Below are 24,755 nucleotides of genomic sequence, written 5' to 3'. Positions count from 1 at the left end.
GGACCACTGTTTGCTGATGATGCTAAGATTATAGGGAAAATAAGTAACTTAGATGATTGTCATGCCCTTCAAGAAAACTTGGACAAAATAAGTATATGGAGCACCACTTGTCAAATGGAATCTAATGTGAATAAATGCCATGTTATAGAATGTGGAATAGGAGAAAGTAGACTCCACGCAACCTATAAATTATGTGAGAAATCTTTAAAAAATTCTGATAGAGAAAGAGATCTAGGAGTGGTTCAAGATAGAAAACTATCACCTGAGGGCCACATAAAGAACACTGTGTGAGGAGCCTATGCTACACTTTCTAACTTCAGAATTGCTTTTAAATGCATGGATGGCGAAATACTAAAGAAATTGTTCATGACTTTTGTTAGACCAAAGCTGGAATATGCAGCATTTGTATGGTGCCCATATCTATCTTAAGAAATACATCAACAAACTGGAAAAGATGCAGACATGCCACTAAGCGGCTCCCAGAACTGAAGGACAAGAGCTACGAGGAGAGGTTAGAGGCATTAAATATGTCAAAACTAGAAGACAGAAGAAAAAGAGGCGATATGATCACTACGTACAAAATAGTAACAGGAATCGATAAAATTGATATGGAAGAATTCCCGAGACTGTGAACTTCAAGAACAAGAGGTCATAGATTTAAACTAACTAACAAAGCTGCTGAAGAAATATAAGAAAATTCACTTTTACAGAGTGGTAGATGGTTGGAACAAGTTAGGTGAGAAGATGGTAGAGGCCAAAACCATCAGTGGTTTCAAAGCGTTATATGACAGAGTGCTGGGTAGACAGGACACCACGAGCGTAGCTCTCATCCTGTAACTACATTTAGGTAATTACACTTAAGTAATTACAATCCTACACACCTATTACCCCAACCCCTTACAATACTGTACTCCTTGTGGCTGCCGCACGGACGTTCATGCTGCCGAGAAATTCAAAGGGACATTCCATTGAGTTAGTACAATGATTTTATGCCTGAATGGGGTAAATGTGTACTTGGGAGAATGTTAGTACAGTACAGACAAATGTTCATAAGGCGAATGTTCATAAAGCGGGAATGCCCTGTACATTATTGCACAAAATGGGTGTGGAGTGAAAAATATACTTAGTATGCTGTTTATTTGAAGGGCACGTCAAGAGAAACAAAGCAACTGTGAGATGATGCTGCTTGATCATGAATGATAACGAAGTACATTTGATTTTTCACAGTTGCAAACAGGAAGTTTGTTAGGGTTATCAATGTCCCCCCCCCCCCTAGGACAACTATTGACCATCCCAGGACATAGCCCATAATAGTTGCCTAGCTCATGGGTACCTATTTATTATTAGGTACACAGAGGCATCAGGTGAAGGGAAAATACGCAAATGACTCCATCCTGCTGTGAGAATCGAACCTGGGATCTCTTGGTTTTTAAACTGACTGCAGTGACAATTGTGCTACAGAACTTGATGCTTACTACAATAAACATATTTGAGCACATATCTATAACATTTTCTCTATTAAAAATTATAAAATCAAAATGATTTAAACAGCATGAATTAGTTACCTCATGATCTGAAAGTCCAGTCCAGGCTAAGAGATAATATAGTAAATGACTGATGCCATGATGCTGCTGTCCTTCTGGATGTTCTGCCGCTTTGATTAGATCATTGTCAAACAAAACAAGAGACAAAACTCCAAGTACGAACCAGAATGAGCCTCGTAGCCTCCCTGGACCACCAATACCTGGAAATTTTTTAATTCATAAAGGTTTATTATATGATCCCAATTGAAAATTACTTAACACAACTGCTGTATACTAAATAAATAGAAATTTAAACTAAGAATGAAAAGATAAATGTTACTTCCACACCTTGTCTATTTCTCTCAATAATTTGAAGGTAGTCTTCATACCCCTCTGGTGAGTCATTCTCCTCTTGAGTTGTTACACTAAGTTCTCTTAACTTATAATTTTAGTTTAGACCTTTTAGTTCAGGCACCAAATGGCAGATGGAATTTAATGTGAATAAATGCCATGTTATGGAATATGGAACAGAAGAAAATAGGCCATATGCACACCCTACAAATTGTGAAAGCACAGTAATGAACTCAGACCCATCCTCCTGTTTGGATAGTACTTATTGTAACAATGTGGACCATCGTACTTACTGTATATTGATGTAATGGATCATAACGAAGTAGAATTAGGTACTACTTTAGTTGGACAAACCAGAAAATGTTTTGTATTTATGTTGCTAAAAAACCTAACCTAGCCATACTAGGACTAATAAACTTTATCTGAGGCCTAATACTGTATAGTACATATAGGTGCAATACTATGCCTAGGAATATCTAAGTTTGGATTTCTGCTTTTTTTTCCAGACTTATGAAGTGGACAGTACCAAATTCTACTATATAATTATCATTGCTTCAATATATGTATGATGGTCACAATTCGAATAGACAGTATGTTTTAATACTAAATGTAATAAGTACATTTCGTGGCTATCATGCATAGTACATAATTACACTTATGGTGCTGTTACAGTTACCTCCCCATATATTCTCCTCATTTTCTGTTAAAGCACTCAAAATTTTAGGATGAAGTTTTCATGTTCAATTCTATACACACTAATTGTAATTAAGTACTAATAGTACTAAGTACAATTAGTACTTAGTACACTAAGTACTAATTGTAATTAAGAAGCAATAAAATGCTTGTCCTCATACACTAACAAGGTTAGGTTAGGTTAGGTTGTGGTTTTCTATTCAGTTTTTCAGGTAAACTCAAATATTCACAATATTTTGGTGCGATTATGGCAATTAAGTGTATTTATGTACTAAGCCTGTAGTCAGGATTGTACTTATTACATTTACTAATAAAACATACAGTACTGTCTATTCAGAGGAGGGGCTGGATGGTCCACATAGTTACACAAAAAAAAAGCATTGAATGTAATGAAACGCCATTTTCTGGGCGAGACCCGTCCGAACCTATCCAGGCTGATAGGAATGTATTAGACCCTGGCATCAGTCAATGTGCATGAAGTTGTAGGCGTACCGGGGACCATAAGCCACAACCTGGGCCCCCTCAGAGAGGAACGAGGAGCAATGGCACATAGAAGCCCCTATGTGATTGGAAGCATTCCATGTCTGCCATCGACCGGGTCAGGAACCCAGAAAAGTAAGCGCCCCAAAACAAACCCCTATTCTGGTTAAAATATTGCTACTGAAAGCCAAACTAGTGGACAGAACTCCCTTAACTAAAAAGAGCAAACGAGCATAACACCACCACTTCACTGCGCCACTGTCTGCACAACCTCCTCCTTCCCGGGGAGGGGGGAAGGGGGAGCTCCAGACCCCGTGCCAGCTATCCACCCTGCAGCTCTGAGGCTGGATGTCAAAACATGCGAAAAACTGCCGACTGGAGGGAGAGAGGGTTGCCAGGGAGCCTCCAGGTCTCACCCAGAAAATGGTGTTTCATTACATTCAACGCTGGTTTTCTGGGGAGTGGGGGGGGGAGCCCCTTCAGTTTCTCAGAGCTACTTATCCAAAGACAAAAACAAGAGGGACTTACTTGGGAGGCGGTCGGCCCTCGCTCCTCAACTCAAAGTCGAGACAACTGGCTGCAACGGCTGACCCAATGTGACACAGGCTCGACTAGGGCGACTCAGGCCCAAACTAGGCCCAGGAACATTGACAAGGTAGCGAGCAACAGTGCAGAGCCGCAACTGGACACAACACATGATGCACCCCAGGCCTGATCAACCAAGCATCAACAACCCAAGGACCTCTCCGTCTCATTCTTCACCAGAAAAGGAGACGGCTGCAAATGAACAAACTTACCATCAGGACCAGAAGAGCAGAAACCCCTGTGTCAGAGGAGAGCATGAAGCTCCCCGACTCGACCCCCCAGAGGCAAATGCCAACAAGAAAAGAGCCTTTGCCAAACAATCCTGAACCAAAGAGGCCACCACAAACCAAGGAGAAGAGAGAAAAGAGACACACACACAGAGATCACACTAACGTGATGCATCAAATGAAGAAATCCACAAGGGCCGTGACGAGGATTCGAACCAACAAGAAAAGAGTGAAAACAAGTGTCTGGGATGCTCCCGGACGCAGGTTCGAATCCTCGTCACGGCCCTTGTGGATTTGTTAAAGAGAAAAGAGAGCACCCAGTCCAACAATCAGGACGGCTCTTGCGGTGCATGAGCAGGTTGGAGGTGAAACAACGCATGAGACAGCTTGTGGAATGGCACAGAAGTAACATTAGTGCCGAACTCAAGCTGCAGCGACTCCACCAGTGCCGTACGATACGAGGCGACAGTATTCGGAATAAGATGACAGTCCTGGAACAACCACGAAAGAAAGGACAAGACAACCCTATCAGAGACAGAAGTAAACCTACAAAGAGATAAGAAATAATGTAAAGCCATACAGAAAACTTCATACTGCCACCAAGATGAAGCACGCAGGTGGGACACCATCAACGAAGCCACCTGCTCACCATACTTGTGGTGATAGACCCGTTTCAGAAAAACCAGCCGTGAAGACTCGAGAAGATCGAACCAGCCATGTAACGGACTAGCCCGATCTACTGAAAGAGGCAGAGCCGAGTGAAGACCCTCAGGTTCGGACACTGAGCAAGCAGCGCCTGAAACCAAGGTTGGGCCAGCCACCAAAGAGCCAGAAGGACTACTCTTCCTTGGTAAGTCTCCAAGCGAGCTAGACCTGGAGCAACAGCGGAACCAGGGAAAAGATGTACAGGTAAACCCACCTTGACCAGTCCTGCCAGATGGCATCGACCCTGATGATCCCACAGTCGGGGAAAGACGCCACATATACCGGGAGACGCCTCAACCACGCTGACGCAAAAGAGGTCCGCGAGTGACCCGCACCATCTGAAGTGACATCCACACAGCCGTGAACTCCGTGAACACATCACGCAATGGCTCAGGTAGACGCCAAGGCATTTAACCCCAAAGGACATAGAGGAAGCTGGTGATGCAGCAACAGACGTAAGGCCTCTGGAGGCCGAATCCAGCGATCACAATAGAGGCGGAAGGGACGTCCCCAAAGGAACCAGAACATCCAACAAAGCCAAGCCCAACTCGGCGGGTAGACCAACACGGCAAAGTTCAGACTCCCACGCAGACCCTCGAGCAACCTCCTCGTGACCCAGGAGCCCTCCAGAAACAGCTGAAGGCGAGACCACAGCCACAGCAGAGCCAACGGAGAGAGAGACGAGGAAGTGATCCGAGAGTCCCACACAAGACCCAGCCAAGTCCGAACCTGAGAGGGAACCAGAGGGGACTTCCTCCAATTCGCCAAGAACTCGAACCCGGCAAGCCGGGAAAGAACCAAATTCCTGGCAAGTACCCACAACCTGCGATTTAACCCATCCAAGGAACGAATTGGAAAGGATAAGGCTGGGTTACCAAAGAGGAAACTATGATTAGATGAGGAACTTCCTACTGGGAATACCATGGGAACAGAACTCAGAGAAAAGACTGCACAAGATATGATGAACTATGTCACCCAGAAGTGTCAGGAAGCTGCAGACAGGTTTATTCTGGCCCAAAAGGAGAAAAGTGAAAAGCAACAGAAGAATGTATGGTTCAATCAAGCATGTAAGGAAACAAAGCAATTAAGTAAAAGAACATAGAAAACTACAGAACACCTGAGAGCAGAGGGAGTTACCAGAGGGCCAGAAATGAGTAACGCAGAGTGAGGAGAGAAGATGAGAAGGTATGAAGATGAAATAGTAAGTAAAGTCAAAACCCAACCACAACTGCTCCACAACCACATCAGAAGGAAAACAGCAGTGAAGGAACAGGTGATGAAACTGAGAAAAGGGGAGAACAGATATACAGAGAATGACAAGGTTTTGAAGAACTCGACAAGAGATTCAGGAAGTCTTTACAATAGAGCAAGGAGAAGTCCCTGTACTGAGGGAGGCGGCAGTAAACCAAGCAACTTTGGAGGAATTTGAGCTTACCAGTGATGAGGTCAATGGAAATCTGTTGGAGCTGAATGTGACAAAGGTGTTGGGTCTGACAGAATCTCACCATGGGTACTAAAAGAGGGTGCAGAAACACTGAGTGTGCCACTCTCTATAATGTATAACAGGTCACTGGAAACAGGAGACCTACCGGAAAGCTTGAAGGCAGCTAATGTAGTCCAATATACAAAAAAAGGGTGACAGGCAAGAGGTACTGAACTACAGGCCCGTTTCCCTAGCTTGTATACCATGCAAGGTGATGGAGAAGATCGTGATGAAAAAGCTTGTAGAACATCTGGAGAGAAGAAGCTTTACAACACACCCTGAACACAGCACGAGTTAAGGGATGATAAATCATGCCTCACAGGTTTAATAGAATTCTATGACCAGGCCACAAAAATCAGGCAAGAAAGAGAAGGGTGGGCAGACTGCATTTTCTTAAACACCGTACCCCATAATAGGCTGTTGCAAAAGTTGGAAAAACAGGAATGAATAAAAGGTAAGTGCTCTAAGATGTTGCTTAGATAAGGGAGTATCTAAGTAACAGAAAACATCAAGTAACTGTGAGGGGGAGGCCTCAGAGTGGTGTGATATCACCAGTGGAGTCCCACAGGGCTCTGTACTTGGACCCATCCTGTTTCCTGAGATATGTAAAGGATTTTCCAGAGTTTTTCCAGGCTCATGCCTGTCAATGTTTTACTGATGATGCAAAAATTAAGAGAAGAATCAAGACAGATGAAGATAGACAGAGACTACAGAACGACCTAGACAAACTGGAGGAATGGTCTAGAAAATGGCTACTAAAGTTTAACTCAGGTAAGTGTAAAGTAATGAAATTAAGTGAAGGGTACAGGAGGCTGAACACAAGGTACGATTTGGGAGGTGAAATCCCACAAGATATAAGTAGAGAAAAAGATCTGGGGGGTTTATATCACACCGAACCTGTCCCCTGAAGCCCACATCAAAAGGATATCACAAGTGGCATATGTTAGATTGGCCAACATAAGAACTGCCTCAAGAAACTTGTGTAAGGAATCATTCAGGACCTTGTATACCACTTATGTAAGGCCAATGTTATGTAAGACCAATGCTGGTGAATGCAGCTCCAGCCTGGAGTCCACACCTAGTTAAATACATATCAAAGTTGAAAAAGATTTAGAGGTACACCACCAAACTAGTCCCAGAATTCAGAGGTATGAGTTACGAGGAAAGGCTTCGGGGACTAAATCTAACATCTCTGGAAGACAGACGAGAAAATGAAGACATGATCAACACCTACAAAATTCTCAAGAGGAATTGACAGGGTGGGCAAAGACAAACTATTTAGCATGGGTGGAACACAAACAAGGGAATACAGGTGGAAACTGAGTACCCAAATGAGCCAGAGATAATAAAAAAAATTCAGTGTCAGGGTAGTTAACAAATGGAATAGATTAAGCAGTGATGTGGTAGTGGCAGACTCCCTACACAGTTTAGAATGTAAATATGATAGAACCCAATAGGCTCAGGTACCAGTTGTAGTACACCAATAGTACACCAGTTGACTGACAGTTAGGAGGCAGGACCAAGGAACCAAAGCTCAATTAGTTGAGTACAACTAGATGAATATATGAAAAAGGAGGCAACGTGGAGCATAAATAGCATGTTGTACAACAAAAATGCAAACTCAAGGTACATCACCAGACAAAGAAAGCCCTGACCACCCCCGATCCCCATAAGTGATTCAAAGACCCATGAACTCTCCAGGGGCAAGGCACCCGCCACAGGAGGATGGACTCTCAGGGCTGGACCTCCAGACCCATCAGGGAAGGCAATCCTGTCAGGGCAGGGGTTACAGCAGCAAGCACCTAGGGAAGTAATCCTTAAATACATGCACCAAGAGGTGAACAGCTTTCTCCAACACACACAACAAGCAAGGCTTGAAAACACACTCATGTGAAGCACATACAAATACTAAAAGAGGGAACAATACACAATCAAATAGGCCTCCACAGGACGGAGACCAATGGATGGTCTTCACTCGCCTGGAAAAACCAGGATTTGAAGGGTTACCTTGAGGTTACCTAGAGGTGCTTCCGGGGCTTAGTGTCCCCGCGGCCCGGTCGTCGACCAGGCCTCCTGGTTGCTGGACTGATCAACCAGGCTGTTGGACGCGGCTGCTCGCAGCCTGACGTATGAGTCACAGCCTGGTTGATCAGGGTAAGGTAACTGATGACATACTGCACTAAGCAGCACCAAGAGATTGACTGAAAGGATATATCAGCTGAGCCAGCAGTTCCCAGTGCTGCCACCTTATGGTGAGGTTGAACTAACAGTGAAATGGCATAACTACTGGGTGTCTCATTTTCTGTTTGTTTTCTTTTGCCTTGCTGTTGTCAGTTTTGTCTCACTCTACCTTTCCGGTGGGTATTTCCTTTGTAAGAGTGATCTAGTTAGTATCAAGTGCTCTCTGCACCTCAAGGAGAAGGGGGCCAGGTTTTGGCCTTTAGTCTCAAGTAGGTTATTAATGACTAACAAGGACCTGGTGCAACTTGAGAGGTATGGAGCTATCCAGAGTGTTTAGCAACAGGGAGTCACCTTGGAGCCCTCCCAGAAAAAATTCAAACTGTAGGCATAATCTCAATGATACTATACAATGATACTATAAAATCTCTCTCTTCCTTGATCATACTATACTGTTCACTCATCTATCAGTATATCACCTACAGCATTTGTAATAGGGGAGCTACAATATTACCTCAGATACAATTACTCAATATAAATTTGCAATTATAACTATAGTACAGTATAACAAATTACTGCACAAACAAGACAGTATTCAGGTTCCCTTACTAAAATCTTTGAACATGTTAAATATAAATAATGTATTACACATACTGTAACAAAATCCATGGACACCACAAAAGAACCAAACATATATTTTATATTCCAAGAGTATGACTCAACTAAAGCAGAAGTGCCATGTAAATAGTTTTCATGCAAATAGTTTTAAATTATGGAATGACCTCTTAAATGCAATAAAATACTATACAAGTACTTTTGTCAAACAATTTAAAAAGAAAACAAAGAGATACCTAATTAGCATGATGTAACAAAATTCTCACACATTTCTTTATCCTAAGTAAGGCAATTTATGTTTGTGGTTATTGTGAATATACAGTATATCTGAAATCCGACTATACTATAGTTACCACTAAGCTACAAAATCTAAAATAATGTTGTTTATGCATTTCATCATTAAGTACAGTATTCCATAAAACTATACTGTATATCATTTGCAAAATTTATTTAACAATGAATATATATTAGCTTACTTATCATATAGCAAGTATTTGCATTAAGTATTACTGCAATAAATTTTAAAACTCAATTCATTCATTACTTTAAGTTATCCTTGAAACACTGGCTGTGGTGACAGTGATGATGACTACCTTTCCTGACCTTCAAACACCCCACATACTTTTATATTGTTAAAACTCTGATCTTGAAACTCTTCAATCACTTCCAGCAATTTACAAACCACACTAATTTCACTTGTTTTCCTTCTCTCTCCACCAACAAAACTATAATTTTAACCACATTTAATTTTAGCAGGATTCCCTCATACAGAAACTAAACTTTAACCTAATTTATACATGCATATTGACATCCTGGATAGAGAGCTGAATGGACAAAGTATCATGACCTCACCCATTAATTTAAAGTTCTCAAAAAATATAATTTTCTTCACCTTTAAGAACTGCACCCCAAACTGCTAAGACGACAACATCAGCATGTTCACTTAGGAGTACTGCCCGTAATGGTCCCACGTGTGCCAGACCACAAAACCAAAGAAGGTTGAGGCAGGTCTGCACAAAGGCATGTCGAGCAATATTTATCCATACAACTTGCTGCAGCTTTTTACTTCCTGAGAGAGGACGCTGAATAAAGCCATACACTAAAGAACATCTGAGGAATAAATAATTTAATTAATTGGGGACATTTTCAAGCTTTGAAGCATTGTTTAACCCTTATGTTGCTCAGGGCTAATTAGCATTTGTCACCCACAGGCACATAGCAAAAAAAAAAATTATTTTTCTTCTAAACCTATTAATTTGTGTTCTCTGATCATGGGGGAAAAAAATCATAAGTGGCATATATTGCCCGCTATAGGGCGGGGAAGTCTGGCAAAAAAACAGGCGCTGACTCAGCATGCATCCCAGGCGGTCTGCTCCTCCCCAGCTGTCAGGCAGGATTGGCCACAAATAGATAATTACCTAATTTTTTCAATGTCTCCGATTGCTTTTTTGTAGTTTTTTTGCTGAAATATAATTCAATAGTGTGTAGTGTGATATATTTATATAATAAAATGTGTGAATCATCGCTGTACTCAAAATTAAGGTGTGCATATTGTTGATTCAATTATTATGTTTATCTAACAGCGAACAAATACTTTGCCGGTTATTACACTATATACACAGGTTATATACAAGTATCTGCATGTTTTGCTTGCCATAATAAACCACTAAGTTGGTATTATGAGTCAAAAATCAACTAGGAGTGACTGCCACACACCAGCCAGCCACTCGCTGCCACTCACTCCCTCAACACCTCACTCGCCCACATTCTCCTCCCACCATACTTTTTTGCTTTTATTCACTATATACAGATATTATATATAAGTATCTACATATTTTGTTCACCACAACTGTACAACTAAGCTGATATAGTTAGTTCAGGCACTAAGAGACGTCGTTACACACAGTCAGCTGGCGGCTGCCTCTCTCACACATTCAAGGTCAGACGCACTAAAATATCTCCCCAACAATACTGTTTGTGGTGTTATTACACTATATAATGACGTTATATATACGTATCTACATGTTTTGTTCACCACAACTGTACAACTAAGCTGATATAGTTAGTTCAGGCACTAAGAGACGTCACTACACACAGTCAGCTGCCTCCCTCACACATTCAAGGTCAGACGTGCTAAAATTTCCCCCCAAAAAATACTGTTTGTGGTGTCATTACCCTATAAATACACATTATATATAAGTATCTACATGTTTTGTTCACCATAACTGTTCAACTAAGCCGGTATTGTGCCCAAAGAGCATAGTGGCCACCCTACCAACATGACAAATTGAGCAGATGTTGCCACCCCCATCACCAAAATGGCTTCTCCCTCACACTCCTTTTGCTGTTATTACATTGTATATACACATTATACTGTATATAATTATCTACATTCGTGTTCACCATAACGAACCACTAAGTTGGTATGCTGAGTGGCAGTGGCAGTGGCAGCCAGTGGCAGCCCGCCACTGCTGCCACTGGCTGACGCACGCTCATGCTGCGTGTGTCAGGCTTGGTGGCTCACTCAATACCGAGGCCCTCATACCCAGGAATTTAGTCCACGATTTTGTTAAAAAATGGCGTCTGTTTACAAGAACCCTGATAAAGGTACTCACCTAATTATGCTTGCGGGGATTGAGCTTTGTCTCTTTGGTCCCGCCTCTCAACTGTCAATCAACTGGTGTACAGATTCCTGAGCCTACTGGGCTCTATCATATCTACATTTGAAACTGTGCATGGAGTCAGCCTCCACCACATCACTGCCTAGTGCATTCCATTTATTAACTGCTCTGACACTGAAAAAATTCTTTCTAATATCTCTGTGGCTCATCTGGGTACTATGTTTCCACCTGTGTCCCCTTGTTCGTGTCCCACCCGTGCTGAAGCGTTTGTCTTTGTCCACCCCGTCAATTCTCCTGAGAATTTTGTAGGTCGTTATCATGTCTTCCCTTACTCTTCTGTTTTCCAGGAACGTGAGGTTCAGCTCCTTTAGCCTTTCCTCGTAGCTCATACCTCTCAGTTCCGGGACAAGCCTGGTGGCATACCGCTGAATCTTCTCTAACTTTGTCTTGTGTTTAACTAGGTATGGACGCCAGGCTAAAGCTGCATATTCCAGGATTGGTCCGACATAAGTGGTATACAGGGTCCTGAACGATTCCTTACACAAGTTTCTAAAGGCAGTTCTTATGTTGGCCAGTCTAGCATATGTCGCTGATGATATCCTGGTGAGGTGAACCCCCGTGTATCCGCGGGCCGTTTAAATCTTGCGTAGTACTCCAACACGTCATATGACATGATGCCCAATTTATAGCAAGTTACTCAACACATCATATGATGTGTTGCACAGTTTAAGGCTTAAAAGTACACTATCATTGTTTTCAGAAACTAAAGTGGTGACAGTAAATTTCCTATTTGGCCAAAACTTTGTAAATAAAGTACTAAAAAAATCTCCAATACAGAACCATATACAGGGGTACCTCGGTCTAAGAGTTTAATCCGTTCCTGGAGACAGCTCATAACCCGAAAACTCATAACTCGAAGCTAATTTCCCCATAAGAAATAGTGGGAAATTAATTAATCTGTTCCAGACTACCCAAAAACCTCACTTCAAACTAAATTTTATACCTAATTCAACTAAATCTACACTACAAAACTATGTTCAAGTTATTACAGTACTTACCATTGCTGATGAATGCTGTAGGTGTATGGAAGATGGTGAGGGGGGAGGAGGAGAGGAATTACTGTTTGGAAGGGGAGTCCCCCTTCCATTATAACATCAGGCAATGAGGACCTCTCAGGGGTGCATTCTCTGGCACGTTTTGCCTGCATACCACTAGGTCCTGGTTGTGGCTCACTGCTTGATGTTCTCACAACATATCTGTCCATGGTAGATTGTTTTTCCCTTCTTCACAAGATGTCTCTGTAGTGAGGCATCACATTGTCATTGAAAAGATTAATGCAACGGCCTACTACAGCTTTCTATGCGCGAGTCTTTTCAATAAAAGTTTACATTTCTTCCCACATCTGACACCACTTCTTAATGTTTGCAGAAGGGACATTCGCTACTGCCTCATCCTCCTCCACTGGAGAAACATCCTCAGCTGGGTCTTTTTGCTGTTCCTTTTGAAGGGCTTGGAGTTCTTCGGTGGTCAGTTCTTCGTTGTCTTCTTCCACCAACTCCTCCACATCATCACCATCCAATTCGAAGCCCATTTGCCGGCCCAGAGTATCAATTTCCTCAACAATAGGCGCATCATTTACAGGCTCAAACCCTTCAAAATCTAGTTCTGTCACGCATTCAGGCCACAATTTTCTTCAGCTGTAGACCAGGGTTCTTTGAGTCACTTCTTGCCAGGCTTTGTCAATGAATTTTAAAGAACAACAAATGTTAATATGGTGTTTCCAGAACTCTTTGAGGGTGAGGTTTGTGGCTTCAGTCACTTCAAACCATTTCCGGAAAACTGCCCTTTTATAAAGTTTCTTAAAATTCGCTATGATTTTCTGGTCCATAGGCTGAATTAGAGGAGTGGTGTTAGGAGGAAGGAACTTTACTGTGAGAAATTTATTGTATCTGTGCAACAATTCATCTTCCAAGCCTGGAGGATGAGCAGGAGCATTGTCGAGGAGAAGCAGGGCCTTGAGTGGCAAATGTTTCTCCTGCAGATATTTTTCTATGGCAGGGCACACCACTTCATTCACCCACTCCGAAAAAAAAAATCCTAGTCACCCATGCCTTATTATTAGCCCTCTACATCACACACATTTGATTTTTCTGCACTTCATACTGTTTGAAAACCCTTGGATTTTCAGAATGATACACTAGCAAGGGTTTAATTTTCAAATCGCCACTCTCATTTGAACACAGCACAAGCATAAACCTATCTTTCATAGGCTTGTGTCCGGGCAATGCTTTTTCCTCCTTGGTAATGTATGTCCTCTTAGGCAATCTTTTCTAATATACCGCTTCTTTTTCTAAATTTCTCAAACCATCCCCTGCTTGCCTTAAAGTCTTTCTCTGCATTCGTTCCAGGGGCTTTCTTTACAAGGTCTTCGTGCAATGCCCTGGCTTTCTCAAATGATAGCCTCCAAAACACTATCACCAGCTAACTTCTTGTTGTGTATCCAAATTAATAACAACTTTTCCACTTCCTCAAGTATTTGTGGTCTTTGTTTCATGATTGTTGATCCTCCTTTTGCCACTTTGGCACTCATAATGTCCTTTTTCTTGGCAAGTGTAGTGGATATTGTTGACGTGGATTTGTTGTACTGCCTACGAAGTTCAACAACACGTGCACCATTTTCATGCTTCCGAATGATCTCTTGCTTTTCCTCTATTGTCATCCTCGCATGCGATTTCTTGCCTTGAACCTTACCACTGGCTTTCTTGGGACCCATTGCGATGTACATTATAACAAATTTTATGCTCTAATAGCAAAAAACTCAGAAAATAAACGGTAAATCCTTATGAAGAATTCAGGCAGGATAGTCACTATGCGCAAGGCACTGGCAAATTGAGCGGCGATCGCCGTGCCACCACGAGCTAGGTCGGCCCGTACGTGTATCAACAAACTTGTATCCTGAGGCAACTCTCGTAACCCAATACAAATTTTCCGAGCAAATCCTGCTCATAACCCGAAACTCTCGTAACCAGGGGCGCTCGTGATCTGAGGTACCACTGTATTTTGTATATAAAGTACTAAACTGTACAAACGACAACATAATTTTGAAAACCCTGTTTTTAAAAACTATAAAATTTCTAGTTTACTATGTCAGAATTAATGAATAATTAAAGTAAAGGTGTGTAAGTAGGACTCAAGAAATGCAAGAGGCCTAGTTTGCTCATACAGTATATATAAATGACTTGCACAAACCTGACCCACATATGAAGAAAGAGGCAGTGCATTGCATTTAATGCTGGGTTTCTGGGGGAAGCGAATCCCTTGTGGCTCCCTGAAGCTGAATATTCATGAAGAATAAAGGAACTCATCGGGTAGGAGAAACCACAGGCAGTCAGAATTAAGATTAGATTCCAGGCGAGAGACACGACCCAAGGTGAGGCTCTGAAACATTAACCAAATGCTGGGCCGCCAGACCCCAGTTAGACTGCCAAAACCTGCATGCCCGAATATCAGCCCAGGATATGTTGGCATAAACTGCAGCGAGAATGGCATACTGTATGAGCTCGATTATCCGGATTCCGTTAAACCAGATATCGGGGTTATCCGAACAAAATCGCATCTGGATAATTTTATGTCCATATCCGGATGACCGGAGGTTTGTCCGGATACAAATAGACAGGCATAGAGTTTACTATTTACTTTATTTATGCTGGTGTGTAAGTCAACATTTGAAGCCTAAATTCTCTCCAAAACTAAAGGTTGACTTGCTTCCAAAGATAAGTGAAACGCCAGTCCTAACAGTTGTACACCACTTGACATAACTCTCGCAGTCCATCACAATTATTGAGATACTTTCATAAGTGAAATTATTTAAATTTCTCAGCAAACTGGTGAGGGAGGCAGGCAGGCAGGGAAGGGAGGGAAGGGAGGGGAGGGAGGAAGGCAGGGAGGGAGGGAGGCAGGGAGGGAGGGAGGCAGGGAAGGGAGGGAGGGAGGGAGGGAGGCAGGCAGGGAAGGGAGGGAGGGAGGCAGGCAGGGAAGGGAGGGAGGGAGGCAGGCAGGGAAGGGAGGGAGGGAGGCAGGCAGGGAAGGGAGGGAGGGAGGCAGGCAGGGAAGGGAGGGGAGGGAGGGAGGGAGGTAGGCAGGGAAGGGAGGGAGGGAGGCAGGCAGGGAAGGGAGGGAGGGAGGCAGGCAGGGAAGGGAGGGAGGGAGGCAGGCAGGGAAGGGAGGGAGGGAGGCAGGCAGGGAAGGGAGGGAGGGAGGCAGGGAGGCAGGCAGGGAAGGGAGGGAGGGAGGGAGGGAGGGAGGGAGGCAGGCAGGGAAGGAAGGGAGGGAGGGAGGCAGGCAGGGAAGGGAGGGAGGGAGGGAGGGAGGCAGGCAGGGAAGGGAGGGAGGGAGGGAGGCAGGCAGGGAAGGGAGGGAGGGAGGGAGGCAGGCAGGGAAGGAAGGAAGGAAGGAAGGGAGGGAGGGAGGGAGGGAGGGAGGGAGGGAGGGAGGGAGGGAGGGAGGGAGGCAGGCAGGCAGGGAGGGAGAAAAAGAGGGAGTCGGGCAGGCAGACAGGGAGGGAGAAAAAGAGGGAGTCGGGCAGGCAGACAGGGAGGGACGATACTACCCTATTGCAGACCCTACTATCTACTATCCTATCTACTATATACTACCCTACTATCTATCTACTCAGACCCCAACCCACACACATTAAATAATGTTGTAAACAATGACCTAAAAAAAGTTCACTCATGAATGTCAACCAACAAACTCACACTAAATATAGAAAAGACCTACTACATTTTATTTGGAAGCAAATCATCAAACAAAATTCAACTTGAGATAGACAATGTTAAAATCAGCAATAAAAATGATGGAGAGAACACTAGTGTCATCTGAAAAGGATGACACATTGCTATAGTTTGTATCTTTGTCTATGTCTGAAAAAAGGAAGAGAAAAAAAAACGGAGGAAGTACGGTACCTTGGGGGACTGAGCTTTTCATGATGGATAATCCAGATTTTACACTTTGACAATTACTCTCAGGGTTCTGTTTGTTAGGAAGTTAAAGATTGATGTCCCTACTTTCCCAGCAATTCCTTTTGAATGCATTTTGTGTACAATACTGTAACACCATGGTCATATTTGTCAAAAGCTTTGGCAAAGTCTGTATATATTACATCAGCTTTTGCTTCTCTTCCATGGCATCTAAGGCCATGTCATAGTTATCTACCAACCGAGAGGCAAGAGCACCCCATTCTGAACCCATCCTGGCCAGGATTATATAGATATTGTGATTCAATATCATTTGTGATCTTAATTCTTAGCACTCTCTCAAAGACTTTGATGTGTGATGTTAAGATTATTGGTGAAATTTTGTTGTCTGCTTTACTACCTCCTTTGTGAAGTGAGCGATCATCGCTGTTTTAAGTACATTGTGTCAAGGATAACACTTATCTAGGCTTTATCTCCAAAAGATGTTTAGGGTCTGTGACAGTGGTTGTTTTGCACTTCTTGATGAATATAGAATTCCAAGAGTCTGTGGCTGGTGCAGAGTGCATGCTGTCTATGCTGCTTCAAACTCCAATGGGGGATAGGGTGACATTTAATGTACAGTTCGATGTTGATGTCAAATTCATAAAGAATTCGTTTAGAGTGTTGATCCTCAATGTGTTCAGGGGTTCACTGGAAACAGATTCGTACTATTGCCTCAAGAGGCCTTGACGGCTGAGTGGACAGCGCTCGGGATTCATAGTCCTAAGGATCCAGGTTCGATTCCCGGTGGAGACAAACAAATGGGCAGTTTCTTTTCCCCTGATGCCCCTGTTCACCTAGCAATAAATAGGTACCTGGGAGTTAGACAGCTGCTACGGGCTGCTTCCTGGGGATGTGTAACAAAAAGAAGGCCTGGTCGTGGTCCGGGCCGCAAGGACGCTAAGCCCCAAAATCATCTCTAGATAACCTCAGTATTTCACTTATTTTTGTTGCCACATGTTAAAGAACCATCACTTTTGCACATGGGACCAATTCTAGATGGTTTTGTTCTAGATTTTGCATAGTAGTATTTTGGATGCCTCTCGATTTCACTTATGGCCTTTTGCTCTCTTTCCCTCTTCTGAATTTTATGTGATTCTTGCAGCTTGAGCTTGAGTGTAAAGTTGTTGAGCATCTTCCCATTTTGTTGTTCAGATGTATAAAAGTCTTGAATTTTTTCTGCAGATGTGCTAGGTTCAGCATTTGTCTTAAACCAGCCAAACTTGATTCTTTATATTCAGAACTGACATTTGATCTACTGAACTGACATGTACAATAATCTATCATAAACCATCCAGCCTACATGTCTCAGAATTGTCATCCAAATTATATTTTGCTTTTCACTTTCTAAGCACTGTTATAGCATCCAATAAACCTGGGTTAGATCTCCAGGCAGGACAGAAATGATAGGGCACATTTCCTTTCATCTGATGCATCTGTTTACCTATCAGTAAACAGAGTATGTACCCGAGTTAGGCAACTGTTGTGGGTTACATCCTGGGGAGGGTCAGTAGTCTGACTTATGGGGACCTTGATAAACATAATTACAGGCTTCCTGCCCCAAACATCCAGAATTATAATGTTCAATTTCCATTAATATTATTATTGTACTGTATTTGGTTATGATAGCACACAGTGATTTAAACCATTTATTTATAATCTTATTCACATTCCAAAAATACAAAATAATAATGCCAAGGTTCCTTAGCAATATTCTTCCAGCAAATGTAACTTCTGCTCTAACAAATAAAGAACGTTTCTTAATTCACAAATGTCTTCACAATATAATGTCATTATCTTAAAATATTAATAGTTTCTTCTGTTCAACTAGTCTTTCAGGTGAAAATTTGTACTTGTACCTATTTCCTCCATTAAAATCTCTAGTTTTTAAATTCCATAAAACCAGCGTTGAATGTAATAAACTCCATTTTCTGGGTGAGATCCGGAGGCTTCCCAGAGCTGTCCAGCTGATACGGATGTATAAGCTTTGGGCATCAATGATGTTGGAATCCAACATTTCCAACTAAATGTTGGAATTCCAACATTTAGTACATGGAGTTCTAGGCCTACCGGGGACCACGAGCCAGAACCTGGCCCCCCTCAGAGAGGCACGAGGAGCAATGGCCTATAGACACACCTCATATATGATTTAGAAGTACTCTGTATCTGCTATCAACCGGGTCAGGCACCCAGAAAGATAGGCGCCCTAAAACACGCCCCCATTCTGGTGAAGAAATGCTACAAACGCCGAGCGAGAGGCAAGAACCCTCCACGAAGAAAAACGATCAAACGAGTATGACGTCATCTCATTACCAACACGCCATCTACACAACCCCCCCTTCCCCCTTCCCCAGGAGGAGGAAGGGGGCCCCAGACCCCCCGCCGGCTACCCGAGTCTGTCAGTTCTTAGGCTGGATGTCGAAACATGCGAAAAGAACTGCCAACCGGGAGGGAGGGAGGGATGCCGGGGAGCCTCTAGGTCTCACCCAGAAAATGGCATTCCATTACATTCAACGTTGGTTTTCTGGGGGAAGCCCCTTCGGCTTCCCAGAGCTAACTACCCGAAGACAAGGTCAAAAGAGAGACAAACCCGGGAGGCGGAAACCACGCGCCCAAAACACAAAAGCAAGATAACTGGCAACATCAAACGGCCACGCGGACGACCCGGGAGTCCCGAACCTTGGAACTGGGATGAAGGGAACCCGGGCAACTCAAAGCGCGTCCAGGGCCACAAAGGCTGCGGCATGCAGGCAATGGCTGAGAGCCACAACTGGACATAAGATGCACCCCCGGCTAAACCAACCAAGCAACAACAACCTCAGGGACTGCTCCGGAAAACAGCCGGCCCAACCTCTCCAGAAAAGAAGAGACGGCTGCAAACGGACAAACCAGACACCAGAACCCAGAGCAGAAACCTCTGAGAAACACTCCTTAACCAAAGGAGCCACAAAAAACCAAGGGGAAGAGAAGAGTCCTCAAGTCAAGACCAGGATGGCTCAGGCGGCGCATGAGCCAGCCAGAGGCGAAACAACGCCAGAGACAGCTTGCAAAACAGTGCAAAAGAAACATTAAAACCAAAAGCAAGCCTTAGTGGCTCCGCCAGCGCCGTACGAGACAAGGTGACAACAGTATGCTGCATAAGATGATGGTCCCGAACAGCCACAAGAGAAAGGATAAGACCACCGCAACAAAAAGCGCAGTAAACCTACGAAGAGACAAAAAGAAAAAAAGTAGTACCGCCAGTAAACCACATACTGCTGCCGAGACGAAGCACGCAGGTGGGACACCATCAACAAAGCCACCTGATCAGCAAACAGATGGTGATAAGACTCGAGTCAAAAGCACCAAATAGGAAGACTCGAGGAGAAGACCAAACCAGCCACGTATCTGACCAGACTGAGCACCTGAAAGCGGCAGAGCCATGGGAAAAACCCCTGGTTGCAGACACCGAGCAAGCAGCGCCTGAACTAAGGCTGTCAGGGAACCAGATGGAACCTCCTCTAGGTCACCAGGAATCCAATCTTCCTGGTGACCAGGTCACCAGGAAGTCCGGGAAAGAACTAAATCCCTGGCGAGCAGAACTGCCCCATCCGGGAATTGGGGCAGTAAGTTGGTATTATGAGTCAAAAAGCAACGAGGAGTGACCGCCACATACCAGCCAGCCACTCGCTGCCACTCCTTCCCTCCCTCAACACCACCTCGCCCATCATACTGTTTTTTATTTTATTCACTATATACAGACATTATATACAAATATCTACATGTTTTGTTCTCCACAACTGTACAACTAAGCTGATATAGTTGGTTCAGGCACTAAGAGACGTAGCTACACACACAGTCAGCTGGCTGCTGCCTCCCTCACTCATTCAAGGTCAGACGCACTAAAATTTCTCCCCCCAACAATACTGTTTGTGGTATTATTACACAATATACAGACATTATGTATAAGTATCTATATGTTTTGTTAACCACAACTGTACAACGAAGCTGATATAGTTAGTTCAGGCACTAAGAGACGTAGCTACATAAACAGACAGCTGGCGTTGCCTCCCTCACTCATTCAAGGTCAGACGCACTAAAATTTCTCCAATTATACTGTTTGTAGTGTTATTACACTATATACACACATTATTCATAAGTATCTACATGTTGTATGCACCGTAACTGTACACGTAAGCTTGTAGGGTGCCCAAAGAGCATAGTGGCTCCTCTCTACACAGCTAGACAAGTTATGCAGACGACGCCACCTCCGTCACCCAAATGGCTCCTCCCATCATAATCCTTTTGCTGTTATTACACTAATACACACATTATATATAAGTATCTACATTTGCGTTCACCATAGAGAACCACTGAGCTGGTATGGTGAATAGTGGCTCAATAATAATAATAATAATACTCACAATAATAATTGCTCAATAATAATAATAATAATACTGTACTCTCAATAATAGGTGGCTACACAGTCAGTACACGATGCTATCTCCCTCCCTCCCTCAGCATTACTCCTCCCACAGCGCTAATTATCACAACAATCCTGCTATTATCACAATCCTGGGTCACAATTTACAAATAAACCACAATTTATTACAGTCAGGGGTCATCTGTAATACTGTCATCGCTAAATAATAACAGTTACATATTTATTTTGACAATTTTAGGCAATGCTGTGGTCACAAGCTGAACAGTAATGCTGTTAGCTCATGTTGCATGCACAGCCTTGGTTGCTTCCATAGTACTGTGGCTCCAAGAGAATACACCGGAGAATATTGCCCACGATTTTTTTTAAACATGGCGTCTGTTTACAAGAGCCCTGAGGAAACTGATGTGAACCCCATGTAGCCGCAGGCCATTTGAATCTTGCCCGGCACTCAATGTCGTATATATATTCGACATGCGCACGGTGGGACATGTTACTCAGGGCGTATATATATGCCACGCGCAGTTTAAGAGTTAACCCCCAATGTACTGCATGCAAATTGGCCTATCAACATACCACAAACAATACCCAACACTCCTCCAAAGGACGAGAACCGGAGCCTGGCCGACGGCATAGCCAGACTGTATAAGCACTTGTAAAGATTATGCAGTACTATACATTGCTTAGACACAGCATTGCCGGGTAAGATGCTGGCAGCACGGCTAGTTCAATATGACCATAGGTGCGGTCTCAGGAGGATAAGGGTAGGAGTGTAGTAGAGGTGGAGGCTACATCACTACGAGCCATGCTACACCCTAATTTAGATAAAAGTACAAGGAATGTACCCTACAAATACAGTCCAGAACTCCTCCAGTATCCAGGGAGCCATAAATGGAGATATATGATTAGGTAGTGCAGCGTATGGCCCGTGATAAAGGTCGCCTAACACCAACACGTTGACACTGTCCACAAACAAAACGAACACCCCCGGGCCATTCTCAGGACGCCTGAGGTCCAAGTTGGTCCTTCCCTGCAGTCGGGGAGGGTAGCCCACAATGTTAATTTATTGAGATAAGACATGATCATAATTTAATTAGATATAGTACTTAAAGAAGAAAAGTAGTACAGAAGAGCACCAATGATTCTTATGAAATATTGAAGGCAACCCCACTGGAAGCGACAAATGTTCCAATAGTTTTTAATTAAGGAAGTCCGTCTCAAACCTTCCAGACCCTTGAGAATCATGCATAAAGCCATGTAGGCTCATATGGGCCCATTGGCATATGAGACCAATGGCCATACAGAATCCAATTGAAGTAGGATCTAAGGACTCTGATATGACATTGATATGATGGAGAAAATACATTTCTTATTAAAGAAAATGGATAAAGTGGGTAAAGTGTGCCACAGGAAGGGCGGAACCGACAGACCCGAAGGGACTCTGAACCGAACCCAGGGAGGGGTCGATACCAAAAACCGACTCGTGCATAGAGAGGGGGGAAAAGAAAACCCCACTCCACGTAACAGTAAGTCCCACTCAGAAGGTAGGAAAACCCAGGAGGGGTTCAATGGGGCCTAGGCCCCCCCAGTCAGCCCCTCCCCAACCCCAGGAACCTCGAACCCAGGACCGAATCGTCCTCCAAAGCCCCGGCCTCTAAAGTAAAAACTGGGGCAGCCATAAAAACACTAAGGAAGGGGGCCCACTGGTCAAACCCATGCGCAATGGCTGGAATAACTTAAATGCCTCCATTGCCACCTTGAAGGGGCATCCCCCAAGACTGCCCGAGTCTCAAAACCAGCTAAACCCCGAAGCCTTCAGACGCTTCAGAGCCAGAAACAGGAGGGGAACCACAAAGCACCACAGCAGGGGGAAGAACGAGGAGGTGCGAACTGCACCAAGGCCGAAGCGAGGGATACACCCCCAAGTCAGGGACCCTATAAGCAAAACAGGACAGCCTCGGGGCTTCCGGGGTAGCAAACAACCTAGCGTGTAACAGCAATCTAAACCTAGCATACAATGCCAGAGCTGCCAGCACCCGGAGAGAGCCATCAGCGGACTGGGTGAACAGAGTCAGAAACAAGCAACAACTTGCAGGACTCTGGGTCGAAGGTGTAACCGACCCAACAGGCAGCAGGACGGGGGCAAAAACTGTGAAAGTCAACCTGAGACAAGGGGACAGAGCAACCCTCGAACTCGCAAAAATTGAGGGCGGACTCGGGTCACATCCAACGGACCCACGCACCCCCTGTGGGTTTTCCCAGGGCCCTTAAGTTTTCAATCTCCACTAAGGAAAGCCCAGGCAGGGTACTACTAACCTATTCCCAATATTACCAAACAAACTTCTAAGACTGCACCCCTGGAACATGTCCGCTCACGAGGAGCCTAGCGGAGGTACCATCAATATATAAATATGTATATAGAGGGTGTGGCCCAAACCTAAGGGCAGACCCCTTCGCCAAGGCGAGGAATAAAAAGACACCCTGCACCCTTACCAGTGATGAATACTACCCCCCCTACCCAGAGACAAACAGAGGAGAGAGAAACTCCCCCCCCCCCCCCTGACTCCAAGGGCAGACAAGTACCGAACAGTAACTGACACAACGAAGGTAGCTCCCAAGGCGACTTGTGGAAGGAGGCCCCAAGCCCCAAGGGCAGTACTTACAGGGCGCTTAAGGAGGGGGACCCTAAGCGCATGCAGTCCGAGTACTTGTGAATATACTCCCACCTCACACACCACCAAAGCAAGAACAGAGAAGAAAAGCTGGAGCTGGAGGTACACGACCGAAGCCCACCGACACCAGCCAAGAACTGACAGACTCGGGTAGCCAGTAGAGGGTCTGGGGGCTCCCCCCTTCCCCCTCCCGGGGTGGGGGGGGGGTGTTGCTCGGACGGCGGCGCGTTGGTAATGAGATGAAGTCATGCTTGTTTGATCGATTTTCTTCATGAAGAGTTACATCTTCTCGTTCAGCATTTGGTAGCATTTCTTTGCCAGAATGGGGAGGTGTTTTGGGGTGCTTATCTTTCTGGGTGCCCGAACCGGTCGATGGCAGAATACTGTACTTCCAAACCCTATATAAGGTGTCTCTATAGGCCATTGCTCCTCGCGCCTCTCTGAGGGGTGGCCAGGTTCTGGCTTGTGGTCCCCAGTAGGTCTAGAACTCCATGTACATTGACCGATGCCCAAAGCTTACACTGTACATCCGTATCAGCTGGATAGCTCCGGGGAGCTAAAGGGGCTTCCCCCCAGAAAAATTGCCATTGGCCACAGCCCAGAATAACTTGTCATTTTACTGCATACCCAAAGTGCAGCACATGCTACAAAATAATTTAACATGCTATTAATTTAATAACTAGGAGATTTCTTATACAAGAAAATAAAAATCAACATTCAAAATATGAACACCTCATTAAAGTAAGTTTTGTGGCCTTTCTGCATCATCACTGGCATCAGTTGTACACTTTTATCTCTACAATAACCTCCAAGAATGCACTAACAGTGCACTAACAATACTGTGCAAGACTCATACTGAAGACTATCTAAACAGCTGTTAACACAGCATCCTTACTATGGTCACATGCATTACACTATTCCAGTTTGTCCACAACAGGGTTACTCTACAAACTCAGTACAGTATATACAACTTTTTTTTTCTTTTTAAGTGACATTTTAATGTCAAATGATAAGGAGTAAATATTGAAAGAAATATAATACTCTATGGCAGACAAGGCAGTAAGTAAATAAATAATAGAAAGTTTACAGTATATAGAGATCTACTTCAAAATAAAAGCCGTGTTATTTTATGATCAAAACACAAATATTCATAGAACTTGGCAAATGAAAAGACCTATAGTTCTTGA

General features: G+C 43.9%; 1 protein-coding gene across 3 annotated transcripts in view; it reads right to left on the bottom strand.

The window, feature by feature from the left end:
* Positions 1-24,755, bottom strand: part of LOC123744880 (proton-coupled zinc antiporter SLC30A5) — a 170,506-nt gene that overhangs the window by 113,657 nt on the left and 32,094 nt on the right. For all 3 annotated transcript variants that reach the window (XM_045725121.2, XM_045725126.2, XM_045725115.2), the window contains exons 4-5: positions 9,733-9,950; positions 1,566-1,744 (exon numbers count right to left, since the gene is read on the bottom strand). In XM_045725121.2, the coding sequence (XP_045581077.1) occupies positions 1,566-1,744; positions 9,733-9,950 (397 nt within the window). The remainder of the gene's footprint in view (positions 1-1,565; positions 1,745-9,732; positions 9,951-24,755) is intronic.

This window comes from Procambarus clarkii, chromosome 10 (assembly GCF_040958095.1).
Source record: "Procambarus clarkii isolate CNS0578487 chromosome 10, FALCON_Pclarkii_2.0, whole genome shotgun sequence".
Lineage (NCBI taxonomy): Eukaryota > Metazoa > Arthropoda > Malacostraca > Decapoda > Cambaridae > Procambarus > Procambarus clarkii.
This window is presented reverse-complemented; position numbering and strand designations above follow the sequence as displayed.